Below are 19,382 nucleotides of genomic sequence, written 5' to 3'. Positions count from 1 at the left end.
CCCCACCCCCCTCTCTCTCTCTCTCTCTCACCCCCCACCACCCCTCTCTCTCTCTCTCTCTCTCTCTCTCACCCCCCACCACCCCTCTCTCTCTCTCTCTCTCTCACCCCCCACCCCCCTCTCTCTCTCTCTCTCTCACCCCCCACCACCCCTCTCTCTCTCTCTCTCTCACCCCCCACCCCCCCTCTCTCTCTCTCACCCCCCACCACCCCCCCTCTCTCTCCTTCCCTCCCTCCCACTCGGTTGAAGATGGCGGAAGGAGCCGAAGTTGACGTCAGGCTCTGGCGAAGGGAAGCGGAGGAACAAGAAGGCAGAGCAATGGCGACCCTGGAGCGGAAAGTGCCGAGTCCTGAGGCCTTCCTGGGCAAGCCCTGGTCCAGCTGGATCGACGCTGCCAGAGTGCAATGTGCGGACAGTAAGCGGCCTCCCCCCTCCATCCCCGCGGGCGGCCGGCCGGGCCGGGCCGGGCAGGGCAGTGTGTGTGTGTGTGTGTGTGTGTGTCAGGGGCTGCGGGTGGTCCCGGCTCCCCCCGGCCCGGCCTGGCCTGGCCCCCGGTGTGTGAGAGATAGCGAGCCGGGGACAGAGACCGGGAGCCGGGCTGGGGCTGCACGGGGCTCCCCCCTCACAGGCGGGGCAGCCGGCCAGGCCCTAGCCTGGCCTGGCCGGACTGTGGGTGCTGCCTCTCCCTCTCTCTCCTCATGAGGGTCACACACTGACTCTCTGCTTGTGTAAAACGATGAAAGAAGTGTGTTACCCCCCATGTGGCTCAGGTAGACAGATAAACACTGGCAATAAGATTGCTTCTTCAGTTAACGATGTGCCACTTATTGAACATCACTACCATGTTGGCTTTATTTCTCTTTTTTTCATTTCTTTCCTTTTCCATTTACTCATGTGCAGACACAGAATCCGAAGACACTGGAAAAGAGGGTGGAAAGAATAGAGAGGTGATGAGGCTTAATAAAGAAGGTAAGGGTGGCAGTGATGCTAAAGGCAACAACACATCATCCTGCAAATACAATGTGAAATCTCGTTTCCATATGTTAACCAGCTGCCAATCTTTGACAGGTATTGCAATGAATGAATGACAGACTTCTAATACTGATTGCACAATGTTTACATTTGTTGTATTTGTCAATATTGCTCACAGGCTATAGAAGTACAAAGGCATTAAATGCTTTCCATTACACACAACATATAATTTGTGATTGAAAGTTTGATTTTCATTTGATCTTATCTGCAGCTTCAGGATCTCGGTCAATCCTGGTAGCTACTTACATTTTGTGAACTGTATTGTCTTATGTTGGTAGAGATGCATTTTTAATGATGCTACCATCACAGGTTTATCTACGTGCAGGAATTTTGATATTCTGAAGTTTTGAATATGACATTTCAATGCAATGATTGTGTAAAATGGCTTTAAAATCCTGAACTTTGGACCAAATTCCATTTAATTGCTCATACCAAAAACATATTGGTAGGGATTTGTTCCTGCGTGCAGTTCTGTTGATATGAATTGTCTGAAGTTAAAGGGTGCATTAACACCTAACCTGCTGAGTTCCAGGGTTAGCTCGGACTAACTCTTTCTAAAGAAAAACAGTGTCATGCTGGCTCCTATGAAAAAGGCTCAAATTCAGCGGATATTATTCTACCTCGTACATGGGAATGTGATTTTCAGGTTTTAATGGTGAAGTTTTCCACTCAAGCTATAATTTTTTTAAAATAAGGTAATGAAGAAGTGTCAGTGATAGTCATGTTATTAAATATTGTGTCATTTAGAATTTCCTGCTATATACAAATGAAGTGTTGAATGAGTTTTACTGATGCTAATTTAAAACCTTGAGTATTGTGCTTTCAGTCAATCTGGAGGTTATAGAATCATAGAATAATTACAGCACAGAAGGAGGCCATTCAGCCAATCATATCTGTGCTGGCTCCTTGAATGAGCAATTCACCTAGTGCCATTCCCCGCCTTCTCCCCATAACCCTGCACATTTTTCCTTTTCGGATAATAATCCAACTCTCTTGAATACCTCGATTGAACCTGCTTCCACCACATTCTCAGGCAGTGCGTTCCAGATCCTAACTACTCACTGTGTGAAAAAGTTTTTCCTCATCTTGTCATTGCTTCTTTTGACAATTACTATAAACCTGTGCCCTCTGGTTCTTGATCCTACCATCAATGGGAACAGTTTTCCATATCTGCTCTGTCCAGGCTTCTTATGGAGTCTTCTGCTGACAGTTAGTCACAGGTCTCATGGTTGTGACGTTCCACACCGTGGTCTGTTTCATTGTCTCACGTGAGTTAAAATATCTTAATTCTGTATCAGCAGTAAAATTACTTTATTTCTGCATCGAACTACAGTGTGACTGAATTACCTAATGGTTTAAAGGTGGAAAGTATTTTCTTTGGTTTCCTCATTTAAGACATTTTTTTCTTCTTTTGAGTAGTACAATTAATGTTTGCACTTGTATATCACTGTTTTAGAAATGGCAATTCTGAACAAATGATTTGCACATGTCAGCCTTCACCTTGAGCTGTCTTAATAGCATACCTTCTCCTAATTGGTCTATTATAAAAATAGTAGCATAAAGGAAGTAAAACACAGTGAATTTGCAAATTTTAGAGCCCTTCTTCGATATTTTGTAGTTGTTTTCCTCCCTCTCCAGCCAAAATTTTATATTTTTAGAAGTCTTTAATAAGTTCTATTCATACACTATTATAAATCCCTTCAACCAATTGATCAGTTTTTCTTTGCCTCTTTGTTTAGTTTTTCCTGTTTTGATGTCTTTATGATTTTTGTAGTGAGAGTCCTTTTGACCAGTATTTGAGCTGGGTGAAATTGTTTCTTTTAAAGCTTCAAGGTCACAATCTGATTTTTTTCGATAATTAGGTTTTAACTTAACTGTATGGCCAGAAAATCACAGGCTTTGGGAAGTTTACAGAGGGGCTGAGTTTTGTGAGGACGTTTTTATGGCTCAGCTTTCACCCCAAGCATGCTGTTGACATTTTGGACAGAGTAAGTATTAGCAAAGGTTTATTTTCTGCAAGAGAGGAAGATAAGCAATCTGGAAATAAATCCCATCTGTTAAAAAGAAAAATCACTTTCAGAGGACTCTCTATGAGGTGTCTTGCAAGAGGCTTGTTAGAAAAATGCAGGCATATGGTATAAGAGGAAATCTAGTAGCATGGATAGAAAGTTGGTTGATGGCCAAGAAACAGTGTGGTAGGGTAAATGGGCGTGGCTGAAAGCGAAGAAGGACTGGAATTGGCGTATCCAGGCGTCAGTCCACTTTTGATCTAGATATGAACAATTGCTTTGGATTTGAATATAGAAAACATAATCTTGAAATTTGTCGATGAAACACAACAGGAGTTTTACCATGCAATGAGGAGGACTTAGAAAGGCATAGATAGGTTGGCAGAGAGGGAGAGACAGATGGTGCATGCAATTTATTGTGGATAAGTGTGAGGTAATACTTTGTGCTAGAAAAAACGATTGTGAATATAGCGAATATACAATTAATGGAAAGAAATGCAAATGTGCGTTTGAACATAAAGACTGGTGGTTCAAGTGTGTAATTCCCTGGATGTGTGAGTACAAATAAATAAAGCTATTTTCTAAATGAGTACAAGAGTAAAGAAGTAATGTTGAATTTATACGAAACATTGGTTAGACCATAGTTAGACTAGTATGTGCAGCTTTGGGCACCCAATTACAGTGAGGACGTTAAAGCCATAGAGAGTAGATCGAGCAAACACATCAAATACGGGCAGCTATAGTTGTAAGGGTGGACTGTTTTCAGTGGAGCAGAGCAGCCTCAGGAGATTTAATAAAGATTTTGAAAATTCTGAACAATTTTCGACAGAGTGACTTAGGCAAGACTGTTGCTTCTGGTTGGGAAGTCAGTGATTAATAGTCATTAATTTAAAGTCATCACTAACAGAGTAAGTAGAGAAATTAGGATCAGTATTCCCTCTAAAGCTTAGTTGTTATACAGAGCCAGATTTTTCAAAGTGTGGTACCTTTGGGCTGGGCCTTGCAACTTACTGGGATCATTGGTTAAGATAATTATTTTACAAATGTTTCGGAGCACAGAATGCTTTTCCACATGGACCAGTGGAAGCAAAGACCATTGCATACTTTAAGGGAAAATTGGATAAAGATTTGAAGCAGAGCAAGATGCATGAGAGAGGTTGAGCCAGTGGGATTGGTTTTGGATTGTTCTTACAATAAGCCCACACAGACACAATGGGCTGAATGGCCTCCATCTCTGCTTATGTTACAGTTTGGGGAGATTTTGATTTAAAATTATTTATTCAGAGTTAAGTCTCTAAATTTGTATATTTTTATATTCGTTCATGGGATGTAGGTGTTGATGGGAAGGCCAACATTTATTGCCCATTCCTAATTGCCCTGAAGAAGGTGATGGTGAACCGCTTTCTTTAGCTGCTGCAGTCGGTGTGGTGTGGATACATCCACAGTGCTGGCAGGTAGGGAGTTCCAGGATTTTGACCCAATGACAGTGAAGGAATGGTGTGGAGGATTGTGTGTGATTTGTAGGTGGTGGTGTTTTCATGTGCCTACTTCCCTTGTCCTTCTAAGCGTTGAAGGTCCTGGATTTAGAAGGTGCTGTCAAAGAAACCTTGATGCAGTGTGTTTGGCAGATGATACACACTGCACTCATCGTGTGCCAGTGATGGAGGGTGTAATTGGTAGCCTATCCACCACATAAAACAATCAAGCAGGCTGCTTTGCCCTGGATGGTGTTGAGTTTCTTGAGTGTTGTTGGAGATGCACTCATCCAGGCAAGTGGAGAGTATTCCATCATATTCCTGACTTGTGTCTTGTAGCTGCTGGACAGGCTTTGGGGAGTCAGGAAGTGAGTTATTTGCTGCAGAATTCCTAGCCTTTGACTTACTTTTTTTGCCATTGTATTTATATAGCTGGTCCAATTACCTATTTAGTCAAAAGTGAAGTGAAATTGAACATAATTTCCAACTTTACATTTTGTGAATTAGCTAAAGAATAATTTCGCGAAATCTCAACAGTAAGTTACAACTGTATCCTTTATTTATAGCTTTACTTTCTTTTGGTAACAACTGGCAATTGTCACGTTTAACTTCTCTGATATTGGATAACATTTGGAGACCGTTTATACCATTATGGAGGCAAATTATTAACTTTACAAATTGTTCTTTCAAAATAATTTCATGTTTCCTGTACAATAAATTATTCAGATTTTAATTGCCTTATGAATCCATGTTTATAACCTGAGAGTAATCAAAACAAAATAGTTTTTCTTATGTTAGTAAAATTTATTTGATTGTCAATTGTTAGACTAATAGAAGAAAAAAATAAAATTTGCATTTCACACAGTTTAACAGTTGACTGTGCTGAGTAGTGGGCTCTGACTAATGCTCAAAAACATTGTTTGGAATGTGCTAAGCAAGGATGGGGTATGTTACAAAAACAAAAATTGCTGGAAAAACTCAGCAGGTCTGACAGCATCTGTGGCGAGAAAGACAGAATTAACGTTTCGAGGTCTGTATGACTCTTCTTCAGAACTAAAGAGAAGTAAAAACGTGGTGAAATATATACTGTCTAAGCGGGTTGGGACAGAGGAAGCTGGATAGAAGGCAGCAAAGGAGAGATTGCAAAAGATGTCATAAACAAAAGGTTGAAGGGGTGTTCATGGTGATATTGGCTAAAGAAGGTGCTAATGGTGACATTAAGAGTAGAAAGCAGAATGAGCAAGTAACAGATGGCGCTAGTGGGGGTGAGGTGGGGGGAGGGATGGGAAAAAGATCGAAATAGGCTAAAAGTTGGGGATAAAACAATGAATGGAAATAAATTTTAAAAATATACATATATAAAAAATAAATATTTGAAAAAGGGGTTCAATCTCTCCTCCATCCTTACTCCTTTTTGAACCCCTTTTTTCAAATTTTTTTTATATATGTATATTTTTCCCACCTATATTATTTTTAAAAATTTATTTCCATTCATTGTTGTATCCCCACCTTTTAGCCTATTTCGATCTTTTTCCCATCCCTCCCCCCACCTCACCCCCACTATTGCCATCTGTTAATTGCATGTCCTGCTTTCTACTCTTAATGTCACCATTAGCACCTTTTTTAGCTAATATCACCACCATCAACACCCCTTCAACCTTTTGTTTATGACATCTTTTGCAATCTCTCCTTTGCTGCCTTCTATCCAGCTTCATCTGTCCCAATCCGCTTAGACACCACGTTTTTACTTCTCTTTAGTTCTGAAGAAGAGTCATACAGACTTCGAAACGTTAATTCTGTCTTTCTCTCCACAGATGCTGTCAGACCTGCTGAGTTTTTCCAGCAATTTTTGTTTTTGCTTCAGATTACTAGCATCTGCAGTATTTTGCTTTTATCATGGGGTTTGTTGGTTGGATTGGGGAAAGGAAAGTTGAAGAGAGAACCCATAGTATTATGGTAAAGCTATGAAGGAAGCCTGATATTGGCTTAGTAAATACTGTGGATTGTAAATTGCTGTGAACTGCCAATGGAGTGGCCTGTTATTATAAAGGAGTTTTAATCAATGTGCTTATGTTACAGTGCACTAATCGATTATGAAACGAAAAGTAGTGTGATAATGGTTATGATATTATAACCGGACTCTTTCACGTTGAGAAATGAGGCAAGGATCAACTTGTTGTGCAAATTGCCACCAAGGTTCAAAACAGCAGAAAAGATTACAAAGTAGATCTGATCATAATAAATAGGTCATGTCAAACCTAATCTTAAAAGATTTCGTGTGAAAGAGAAGATAGAGAGTAAGACATTCCACCGTTTTGGAATGTTATGAAGAATTAGAATAGATGATTTTGAGAATAAAAGTGAGGCTGTCAGTGCCCTCTGAGACCAAGAAGTAAATTAACCAGCAGCTTCCAATATCTGCACATGCGCAGCTAAATCGAGAAATTGCTGTCTGATTTGCTCTGCTCCTTCATAAGCTTTGCATTCAAGCATACAAAGGATGTGAAGTTATGGTATTTATCCACTAGTTAAGCATTGTACACACCAGAAAAAGTTAGGCTTTGTCCATTTGAGCATAAGTGTATTTTTAATGAGTCTAAGTCTTCTTTATTACCCAATAACATATCTGCCACTGAAAACTTACTGTTAGAAGTGAGTCTCATTCCTTCAGATTTTAATTATTGTTGCAATTTTATAAAAGTTAAAACTATTTTCTTTCTGTCTCTTTTATCTCTCATTCTTAATATCATCTTTCTTTTCCTCTCTTCTGCTTTTTGTACATGATTTTACATTGAATTAAATGTTCTAATTTACACTTCCTGGTTTAAACTCTTCAAGCCTCAGTGAGGATTCTTTAGTCTCATCAGTTGAGGAGACACACTCCTGCTTGCCCTTTTCACACAGGTCCGCGATCAATCTGGAGGTCGTGAGCTGTTTCATTCTCCTCATGACCATAGGTTGTTGTGCTAAAGACTACAAGGAGCCTATGGGCAACTATTAGCACAATGAGTGGCAAACACCCTTTATTCACTGTTGACCACAGAACCTGGGCTGATATATTACAGTAAAGAGACAGAGAAGGAGAATAACATTTGATGTTGGTATTTGGAACTTCAGGAGCAGTTCATAGGACTATGTTAGTATTGATAGAAGAGAGAGAAAGCGACAGACAAAAAAGATTGCAACAGCGCAAGGCAGGAAAAGTACAGAAAGACAAAGGTATATCTATCATTGGATATGAAAGAGAATAAGATGTATTGATTCAGCCATTGCACTGAGAGAGATGGAGGTTGTAGGCTTTTATGCTTTGAGGGTACATGATCTGAAGGCAGCTGAACAATATAGGGTGGAATCATCAGAAGAGTGGGTAAAGTTGGACGATGAGTGGAGGAGGTCATTGATAATGATAATGACAGGTTATGAAATGACTTGATGGAGAAGATGTTTCCACATTCTAGGTGATAAATATGACAATCACCAATAAATCCAATTGGAAATTCAGGAGAAACTTCTTTACCTAGAAAGTGGTAAGAATGTGGAACTCGGTACCATAAGGAGGGTTTAAGGCAGCTGATATAGATGCATTTAGAAGGATGCTAGATAAAATATGAAGGGAAGATGAATAGAACGCTATTCTAATAGAGTTAGGTGAAGTAGAGTGGGAGGAGGCTCGTAGGGAATATTAACATTGACATGACCTGTTGGGCTGAATGGCATGTTTTTTGCACCTTTTATTCTATGTAAACGCAGACAACCAATTTAAGATCATCAGTCAGGCTCACAATGTAGCTCACTTACACTTACTAAAGACCACATATATTAATTTGCAGGGACCTGTCCTCTGCAAGAAGAAAGAGTATGTCCAGGTGGTGCGCCTTTTTAAAATTAAACAAAAGCATAGGGAACAGTGGTCAAGACATTCCCATGGAGAATGTACCAATCAGTTGACTGGCCAACCAATCATCACCCTTTCCTCATGCAGGCTCAATTGTTGTTTCCTTTGAATTTGGTGTTCTTGTGTCTATGTAGATGAGTGCAAGACAAAAAGCTTCAGCGTGTCTCTCTTTTCGGCAATACTAAAGAAAATCTTATACTTTGATGTTAGGTTTGAATAAGATTTTGTACATATTTTAAAAATTGCATGAAATATAAATGTAGCATTGAAATGCCAGCAACGGTACAGTTTGATGATGAAGTACAACAGTGAAGGAGTTAATTGACGGTGCACTGAGAGAAGAATTGCTTTATTCACAATATAGGAACACAGAAACTTAGGAACACATGGGGACAGTGCAGTTCATCCCCCTCGCTCCCCTGTCACCAATACCACGACTGTCTTGGGAATTGAGATAGATTGAAAGTTGGAGTCAGCTTACTTCCCCTTAATCAATCAGACTTATCATCTTCAAATCTTTTTTACACTTTGGCAAAGTTAGCACTTGACTAAAATTTTATTTCTTGAAGTCACTTTAAAAGTTGTTAGCTTACTCACATTCTTTTTTGTGTTGCGTGTTTCATGTATCCAGAATGTGTCCATTCAGCATATGTACTTCTGGATATTCATTAAAGCTTAAATGCAGTGTGCTGAAGGGCAGCATAGTGTAGACAGTATGTTAAAGTTTTGATAAATTCTGAGCCAATGATTCATCCTTGATCTGCAAGTGTCATTTGTAGGCAAAGTTAAGCATTAGTTCTAGTATTCTGTTCAATTCTTGCTGCAAGACTGCTGAAAACAGCTTTCAGCTCTCTTTGAGGGAAGTTCTCTTTTCAGTTACGTACTGTGGCTGTGACTTACTCGGGTAAAATAAAAATAAATAAATACATTTGTCATGTTACATAAACGTGGATAGATGTAGCTCAGTGAAAAATGAATTGTAATTGGTTTGCTGTGAGTCACAGTTGATGCCTTTAGAAGTTAAATATTTGTACAATGGCAATATTCATTCAAGTTGGGTTGTAATGTACCAGTTCCGTACTTAATTTTAACTTTGTTCTCTTTTGAATTATGTAAATGTGGATTGAATATTTTGATGCTGGTCTTTTCTTATGTACACCAAGATGATATTTAGACAGAACAATATATTTCAAGTTATTTAGACGGTTAAAAAAAAATCATCCAATCTATGGACGAGTAATAGGAAGGTTTTCTTTAATGTAATGTTGTCTATCCAGGTCTTGAAGAAGCATCAGATTTATGTGACTCACTCATTTTTTCCCCTGATCTTGCCTGCCTGTACTGAATCCCCCCATCATCCCTCCCCAACCACCTCCAAAATTCAGGAATCCTCTGTGAATAGCTCCTCTTCAACCCCTTACAAGGTGAGCCTATATATGATAAAATGCATTTGTATTCTGCACCTTTGGTTAAGTTTTCATGTATTTTGCCTGGCTGAATTTCTCCGCCTGCTTTTCTGAATGCACTGACTCAGTTAGGATATGGTTTGGCAGGCACCTCATTCAGGTAGCCAAGAGTCAGTCTGGAAATGGAATGACAGCAGAATTCATGAACTTGGCGGTGAGTGCTGACAGGATCATGGCATCACAACCAAGCAGAATGCTGAATATGCACTTCCATCAGGAGCAGAATTTTCCCTTTCTTAACCACTTTTGCCTTTGTTTGGCTGGAGTCAGTTAATTCAGACTAAGGTTCACTGATGAAATTCTTTGAGCCATTGAGAGAGCTCCTATAATATATTTAATAAACCACTTGTTGATTTCTTATGAATGACTAGATAATCAGTTTCAATTATGTTAGTTGAGGGATGAATATTTGCCAGCACACTACATGGAATCCCCCGCTTTCCTTTGAAATAGTGCTATGGGATATTTTACCTGTGAGGGCAGTGGTTTTACATCCCATCCAAAAGCTGGCACCTCTGAGATTGCTGTGCTCTTTCAGTGCTGCACTGGATTGTCAGCTTCCCAAATTCTGTGAATCAAAGACTGAATTATACTCGCATGCAGCTGCCATTCATTAACTCAGTTTCTCATTCACGGATTACAAGATATAATCCCATGCATCTCAAGTATTATTGAATGACTCATGAATTGAAGAACGTGTAATTGATGTGCTTGCTGATGTGACAAATTGGCAATATTGTCCCCCATTTCATTATTCCTAAACCAGATATTCGAACAACACATTCATGTGGATTGCCGATAGTAAAAATGATGCTCGTGTCAGCTGTGACCTAAGGTCATGTAAATCATGAGCATTACTCCCTGGCCACTAAATATCCCACTGAGCATATCTCATTGTTCAGGAAATCACAGATGTGGTTTAATTAGTTTTATGGCATGTGATTAACTACACAGCCAAGTAGTGATTTATTTAACCTGTAAAAAGGTAAAGTGTTGACAGAATTAATCAGCACAATATGTGAAGTGACTATTTGCTGCCATTTGCTTACAGTCGCTCTTCAAAATACAATTTAATATCTGATAATGATACTGGCAGCCAGGATGGCATCTTTCAAGCTTGTACAGTTCAATTGATTAATGAGATATTTGCAGATCCATATTATACAATATAATAATGAAAATTAGATGATCCTTTTAAGGTTGACCATCATGAACGACTTAAAATAATCACCAACATATTTGATAAGGGAAAACACAATCTTTGATGAACACTTAATTCAGTTTATAGGAACTCATCATTTCAAGTTCTACTACTAAAATAATGGTGCTTCACTTACCTTAGAGGTTATATGTAGATACTCTTATCTACTAGTCTATCTCTCCTATTTGAAGCTTTGTGGCTGTGGGAATTTATAATACGATTTTGGAGAGTGTGTAGTTGTAGAGCATCTGCTGTGTTAGCAATGCGTACATGTTGTACCCAGCTCACTCCTTGGGCTTTCTTCGTACTTTGCTCGCTCCTGGTTGTTTTTGACTCAGCTATGTTTCATTTCTTACCTTGCCTATGTTCTGTGAGTTTCTAGCCCCATGTAGCGCACTGCCCAGACCTGCTCTTTGTAGAATGTCAAACCTCACTCCTTATGTTCAGCAACGATGTTTAATTTATGGATTAGCTGACTATTTGTATTTGGGTTGGTCCAACATCAGAAAGGCTTAACTTCATCAGGAGTGCTGATTAGTAAGGAGATGAAAGTGATTTTGTATTGAAGTGTCACTTGATCTGATCTATAATCCTGTATTCCACATTCTTGTATTCAAGCCAGGATAAAGTTGGATTTTCATCTTTTTGCCTATTTACCTGAATGGAGTTAGTCAATTCAACAAAAGGTTTTACAATGTTGTAATATTGTTTACAATCTTAAAGACTTTTCTATTTTCTGATATTTATTGAGTACTTGTGAAATAATGGATATTACAAAGTCATGGAACTTTAAGATTCTTATATTCTTTTTTATAAGTACTATACTAAGACTGCAGTGTAAGTAATCCCCGTCATCCCTTGTGTAATATTGCACTGCTTCTGAAAGTGTGGCAAAGATGCTGCTACTGTCTGCTGTTTGGAAAAATGATGTCCACTGTATTTGTTCTGTACATTTTTTTTTGTTTCTTTATTCTTTCAAGGGATTTGGGGGTTGCTGGCAAGGCCAGCATTTGTTTCCCATCCCTGATTGCCCTCGAACTGAGGGCAGTTAAGAGTCTACCACATTGCTGTGGGTCTGGAGTCACATGTAGGCCAGACTGGGTGAGGATAGCAGATTTCCAGCTGCTGTGGTGGGATTTGAACCCACATCTCCAGACCATTAACTTGGCCCTCTGGATTACTAGACCAGTTACATTACTACTCCACAACTATTTGTGTGAGAGGAGGGGGTTTCATTTTCCTGAGGGATTTTGCAGCTTCAAAGCAGTTCAGAGTTATGATAGCAATTCAGCAAGAGAATCAAAACAAACGTTAAGACTGTAGTGTTTTATATTTCAGTTTGCATTAATAATCAGTGTTCTTTATTTTTGAGGCTTTTATAACATTCTACACTAGAGGGAGATTTCTGCACCACTATCCAATTAGAATGCATTTTCGGAATGTTATATATTCAGAAATAGTCCATTTTAATTGTCCAAACATTTGAATTAAGCAGCATCAAAATGACAGCGAGATAATTCAATGATTAATCAAAAAATAGAGAATTTTAATTGGTGTTGACTCTCTACATACCTATTTCTTAAACTCTATAAGCTTCCTGGAAAAGCACATATAGAGGTTTTATGATAGAAGTGGAGTTGCATATTTTGAACGATATTTGGCACTTAAAATTTGAGCTATCAGTAAGTGTCAACATTTTCACAAAAATGTTATTATTAGGAGAGTATGCTGGTTTAATGTTTGGATTGGTTGAAATTTCAATAATTTCTTTATGATGGTATAGGAAATGCTTTCTATGTGTTTGACAATTGTGTATAGGTCATAATTCAACAGAAGCTTTCAGAAAATCAGCTTCGTAGGTACTGAAACAAACGGGAAATGCAGCATGACCGTTGACACTTGAACAGTTAAAATTGTCAGCTGCTTTGGTCTGGTTTGCTTTTGCCAGGTTTTACAACAAATAGGGACAACAATCATTCAATTCTTTAAGCTATGACTCTGCCTGATAACTCAAAACAAGTTATTTTAATCTTTCATAAATCACTGGTTAGGTCACATTAGAAAAAATGTTCACAGTTTTGAGAACCTTCCATTCAGAATGGCTTTGATAAATTGGAGAGGGTTCAGAGAAGAGTGATGAGAATGATTTCAGAACTTAAAAGCTCTAAATTCTGAAGAGAGGTTGACTGTACCAATGTTCTCATTGGAGTAAAGGAGACAGAAGGAATATCTTCCATGTTTTTAAAATGTTTGATAGAATAGATAATATATACAAGGTATTTAACTTAGATTTTGAGCCTAGACTAGAGGATTGTGTATATTTAACAAAGAACCTTAGATCCAGTGTTTTGGGAAAGTACAATAAACACACATTAACTAGATGAAAGAAATACATTATAAAGAGTGTTTTAGTTTCTGAGCTGGATCAAACTGTTGGTTGCTGTACTTCACTGAGATTTTAAAAAACATCTTGTATTTATATAGCACCTGTGATGGTCTCAGGACATCCCAAAGCACTTTACATAAAGCCAATGAAGTACTTTTGAAGTTTTGTCAGTATTGTAATGAAGGAAATGTGACAGTCAACTTGCACATAGCAAGGCCCCCTAAACATCAATGGTTTATATCCACCTGGGAGGGCAGACAGGGTCTTGGTTTAATACCTCACCTGAAAGCACATCCCACTGTGCAGCATCCCCTCACCATGACACTGGAGTGTCAACCTAGATTTTGTAAACTGCATAATTCTTGCAAAATTTGAAAAAAAGAGAGCATAATTGCATAAATAAACTGGTGGCAACACAGTGCTGTTCCCCCAACAGGACAGAATGACACTCATCAGCAACTCTCTAGATTTACAAACTAAGGTTCATGAACCCCCAGAGGAGTTTATGGGATCATCACATTTCTGTCTGGACACGTTGGGCACTGTTAGCATTATCTCTCTGGAATTCTGGAAGTCTTTTTCTTCTTTTGTTCACTTGCCAGCATTATTTCTACTGTTCTGTGTGTAATATGTGTATATTTTGTCTGTTTCCACTCTGTCAACTTTCTCTGTAAGAAATTCCTATGTCCACCTGTAGATTTGCTGAAATTGTTTCCACCAGGGGAGAGTGTATGGTAGTGCCATCACTGGTAAGAGGGCTTCATTACAATGTGACATGCTTACACATTTACCTCCGCCACTGAAGGTTGTGGATTGTTTCAGCTGCTGTGGTGGAATTTATCACAGATGTCTAAATGTGAGCAAGTTTTCAGATCAGGTTGTTGGATGTGTAATGACCTGAAGCTTCCTCAGTGAAATGGAAGCTCTGAATAAAAAGAATTATTTTTCCAGCTTTGTAGTTCCAGGGCACCAACCAGCAGGGAAAAGATTCAAGGAAGAGTTGTATAATTGTAAGAACGTTGAGTAAACACTGCATGATGGAGGTATGCATTCTACTGAGTGCCCTCATTACATGTTTCCACTGAAATTGTAAATATGGGAATTTCTAATGGAAAATACATATTTAAAAGAAAGGACAGGATATATGACTTCCAAATGAAAAGAATTGCATCTGTTTGCCCTGGTTTTGTTATTCCACCCTTTCTTCCACTGAAGATGGCGTGGAAACTAGCTAAGTAAACCCATCACACTGTTATGACCTCCTGACAATTGTGTGGTTGCAGTACCTTCACTGGAATGTTTGCAGAATAACAACTTTCATACAGCTGCTTTATTGTACAAATGAATGGAATTTAAGCACTTTGGGATGTTTTCCTTTGTTAAAGGAGCTTTGTAATCACAATTTGATTTTGTAATAACAGAAAAAGTTGACAGTCTACACAGTTTAACAAGTTACTTGCCAATCTCCTGTGACATTGCACAAGGCACATTTGGGAAGATGATCTCCATTTTCCTTGTTTCTGTTTCATTTTTGTTGCTTTTTTTTAGTCTCTCCTCCTCAGTTCTGACTATCTTCCCCTTCTGTCCTTTCGTTAAATCTATTTTTGCTTCTCTTTTCTTCTCTACTGTCAGGTGGTAAGTGGTATACAAACATGCGAACAAGGAGCAAGAGTAGGCCATTCAGTTCCTCGAGCCTGCTCCATTATTTAATAAGATCATGGTTGATCTGATAGTAAGCTGAAATCTACCGCCGATAACCTATCACCCCCTTGCTTACCAAGAATCTATCCACCTCTGCCTTAAAAAATATTCAAAGACTCTGTTTCCGCCACCTTTTCAGAAAGACAGTTCCAAAGGCTCACAACCCTCTGAGTGAAAATATTTCTCCTCATGTCTGTCTTAAATAGGTGACCCCTTATTTTTAAACAGTATCCCCTAGTTCTAGGGTCAAAGGGTCACTGTATGTCACGATATAGTGAGAACCTAGAGGGCATATAGACTGGAGGGAAAATATGGCCACCAGTTACTTCCTTCCCATATCCTCCCACATTATTTTCCCTGTTCCCTCACCCTCCTATGACCCATGTTTTTTCCTACCTCATCCTTTCCCCCCTACCCCTTTATCTTTCCGTCTCTTTTGCCCATTGTCAGTCACTTCATGGTTAACCCTCTATCCATTCTAATTCCCCAAGGACAGTTTTGTTTTGCTCTATTTCAAATTTGAAGGAGGAAAGAAACTGACTACCTTTCTTTCTGATTTTCTCTGTCTCATTGTTGTTAGAAATTAGAATCACACAGTTTATAGAAATTTAGTAAGCCATCAGCATAGACTTTTTCTAACTTTTTTTTCTGAAACTGGAAGCATCATTAACATTAAGAAAGACTCAATTTCTCCATCATCTCTGTGTCGTGCTGTCTTTTCCTGAACTCAACGTGTGTCTCTTTCCTTTGTAATAATCATAGAAATCAACGGTTACAAACGGGTGTGTCATAATAGTTATTTTCTTGCGCGCTCTCCCTCTCTCTCTTTCTCAATCTCTCTCTCTCACAAACGCTGTTGTGACGTGGCAGATGATGTGTGCCAGGTGGACCAAATCCACAAGGGAAACTTCGTTGTACTTGGTCGTGCTATCACAACGGCTTTACAATTTGTATTTATTACGCACATATGTGTGCACTGAATTCAGAAGTAATGAGTCCACCAAGACCTTTAGAGATTTTAAAAATTAAATTAAAATAATTATTAACAAAGTAAAAGATTTCAAGCACATATATAGGACTACGACTACCTAATAATAAAATTCCTAATTAATCTGACTCCCAGTTACACAGCCCCTTTAAGGCAACATCCAAAATAGATTTTAGATTTAAAACAAAACCAACAAGTTAACACAGTACCCACTTGAGAGTGAATTCCAAATGGTTTTCTCCAACTTCAGTTACTGGACACAGCTGACTTTTATGCATAAATGGTTGGAGACTTCTTGAAGGCTGTTTCACGCACTCCTGTTAAATCTTACCTGGCTCTTCCCTCACATAGCCTTTCATTCTCTTTTATATATGTTTCTCTCTCTTTAATATGTAAATTCCATTGTCCCCTAAGTCTTTGGAACGGTACCTTTCCCATAATATAAAAACTTCTATGTTGGCAATATTGTCAGTAACCTTTGGGAAAAATAAACATGCTCCTTAGCCTTGCTTATCTGGCTAGTTGTAAACAGACTAACATCCCTTTGAAATCCGAACAATCCCTTTACTTATCTAAAAATGCAAATTGCCTTCACACCTTACATGCTAAGCTAGCATCCCTGTTTACTCATTAGCATTTCAAACACATTTCTACATCTAACTTCTTTTAATAATTCCAAGCTTGCAGTCTACCTGACTTTGAATGTAATTAAATCTCACAGACAGAACCACCTACACTCAGACCCATAAACCTACTTTACAATAAAGCAGAAAAATATTATGAAAATTGTTATACTTCCATAACAACACACATGTGAACAAACACGCATCCTCTCTGCTCCTTTCTCAAAAGAAGTTAAAATAAATTGTGCCTCAATTTTTTTCTTGAAATTATTTCTAAAAAGTTAAGCAGAAATTGCCAGAAGCGTTCCATGTAGCTGGCTGAACATTTGTAAACTATTGGGGGAAATTAACTACATTACATATGTTTTTATGCTTGTACTGCACAAATAGGGTTTGCATTTCATGAAGATATTAAAAAGTACAGAATTTATTAGCATGTTATTGTAAAAAATGTTTTCATTTGGACTTGATCATTTCTTAGAACTTTGTTATTGAGTTATTTATAGTTACTTAGTTATTGGAATTTTAGTTATTGAGCAAAAAATGGCAGTTGAAAGCAATTTTTAGAAAACAGTTTGAGAATTGAGATTAGTTTGTGGAGTCAGAATGATGAACTTGTACCATCACTATAAACCTGGATACAAGTATTTATGGAAAAGTTAATACCAAGTGTGACAAATATATGACAGCAGGAGAGTCAACTGGGAAGTGTGTGAAGCTGTAAGATTTTTAATCCAGCGCAAATAGAATAAAACATTGGTTTTATTCATGGTTGGTAAGGGGCAATAATGCAGTTCTTTGATTTACCATTGTGTTTCACTACAGAATATATAAAAAAATTCATTAGCTGTGATTTCCTACATCTCTAACTTAGATAAGAGACAGATGTTCTAAGGGTGGGGGAAGAAAAATAGGATCAGAAGAGAGATTGAAGAGGACAAATAAGGGAAGGAATAAGTTAATAGTGGAAACCGACTCACCTGTTCAAACAATTAAGTGTTTGTAGAAGTGTTGGAATGGTATTGCTCCCTAATCTCTTAGTTCAAGTGTAGTTTTGCATTTGGGAGGGTGATCAACAGAAAGAGGCGTAACATGTTTTGATTAAATCCAACTGTTTTTGGCTGCTGAAGACTGATTTTGCTAATGAAAGATTTAATCCTTTGAAAAGGCTTGAACCTGAATTAAACAACCATCTTCTATTAGTAATTGATTAAAAATAAAATGGTAGAATCATTGAACAAATAGTTATATGTGAGGATAATTATATGTGAGCATAATTATAATCATTATTTTAAGCTAACCCAATAGTTTTGTGTTTTAACTGCAAACCAGTTGGGATCAATTATCATCTAAAAAGATTGCATGTCTTTTTGCATATATTTAAAGCACTTATTTCCTACATCCTCTGACTGGTGCATTATCCAGGAGCAGGACAAGGAAGGATATGATTAACGTGGCTTAGTGCACTGAGCATCAGCAACAACCAAGAAATATGTCAATCAAAACCCGCTAAGAATAATATGATGAGCTGACAATTCCATGCACTAATTGTTGCTACAGCTATTAGTGTCTCCATTGTTAAAGAGTTCTTCAGGAAAAGGTATCTTTGTATTGCTGATGTTCACAAGTAATTTAGATTCCTCTGCTATTAATGTGTAGTACTGAGATAACTGCTTGTAAGAATCTGTTTTTCAAAGTTCTATGCCTCTGGATTCTCAGAAGATGCATGAGGATCTCTCTCAATGGCTTAGTAAGGTTGTTACACTACGTGATGTGGAGCTGATCGATGTTCCCTCTAACATCTCTTTGCTGTGTGGAGCTGGCTTGTTGCACTGTGTAATCCTTTTATGATTGACGCACTGTGCGCACCTTAAAGGAAACGCTGCTTGTGTGCAGCCTGTTCGTTCCCTGCACAGCATGTTCCCAATTGCTGCGCTGCACAGGTTAGTGGGAAAATGGTGCTATTGTATGCCAACCAGAAAGTCACAGGTTCGACTCCCAGTTCATACTTAATTAGCTGATCTTAGCAGAGTTGTGGGCTAGGGAGTAGAAATTCTGACATATTTCTTGGTTGTTGCTAATTGTTTCTAATGGACCCTTCCTACCCACCTCCCACCCACAGTGGAAGGTGAATATATGTGGATATCACATGGTGGCAGCAAAAAAAACTATTGATGCCCTCCATAGTTGAATAGCAAGCCTGTAGTCACCGTTCCGGATTGCACATGAAGAATGATTACTTGACCATGGAGCGAGAGGTCACTAGCATCTGTGGAATTGTGCGACCCTAAGACTAGGGGAAAATATTTGGTAATAAAGTTATCATGAGTTGTAAGGTCAATTTACATATGCAGATGACTCTTTTATTACCTATGGCAATATTGCTGAACTTGAAAGTATTATTCAATTACTTAGCAAATAGTGAATAACGAAACCAAAGGCAAAGAACGGGTCCAGTTTAGGGTGTTTGAACAAAAAGATGCAATGGCTACAGAAAGGTGGTACAATCTGGGGATGAGACCAGCCGTGGACTGGTGTTGGGTTGGATGGACCTGGAGACCTAGGCTTGAATGTATGTTTGCTCTACCTATCAATGTGATTGGTGG

The 19,382-nt window shown here is 38.5% G+C and overlaps 1 protein-coding gene across 9 annotated transcripts in view; it reads left to right on the top strand.

Annotated features, from left to right (window-relative positions):
- Positions 1-219: 219 nt before the first annotated feature.
- The window catches only part of LOC121292998 (ataxin-7-like protein 1), a 310,112-nt gene continuing 290,949 nt past the window's right edge, over positions 220-19,382 (top strand). For 3 of the 9 annotated variants that reach the window (XR_005946412.1, XM_041215542.1, XM_041215540.1), the window contains exons 1-2: positions 220-415; positions 901-969. Coding sequence is in view for 8 of the 9 variants with exons in the window: in XM_041215542.1 (XP_041071476.1) it covers positions 250-415; positions 901-969 (235 nt within the window). In the remaining variant the exon portion in view is untranslated. Of the gene's footprint in view, positions 416-732; positions 771-900; positions 970-19,382 lie in introns of those variants that run through there. The other 6 variants (XM_041215548.1, XM_041215545.1, XM_041215541.1 and 3 more) reach the window with 3 other exon arrangements.

This window comes from Carcharodon carcharias, chromosome 21 (genome assembly GCF_017639515.1).
Source record: "Carcharodon carcharias isolate sCarCar2 chromosome 21, sCarCar2.pri, whole genome shotgun sequence".
Taxonomy (NCBI): Eukaryota; Metazoa; Chordata; class Chondrichthyes; order Lamniformes; family Lamnidae; genus Carcharodon; species Carcharodon carcharias.
This window is presented reverse-complemented; position numbering and strand designations above follow the sequence as displayed.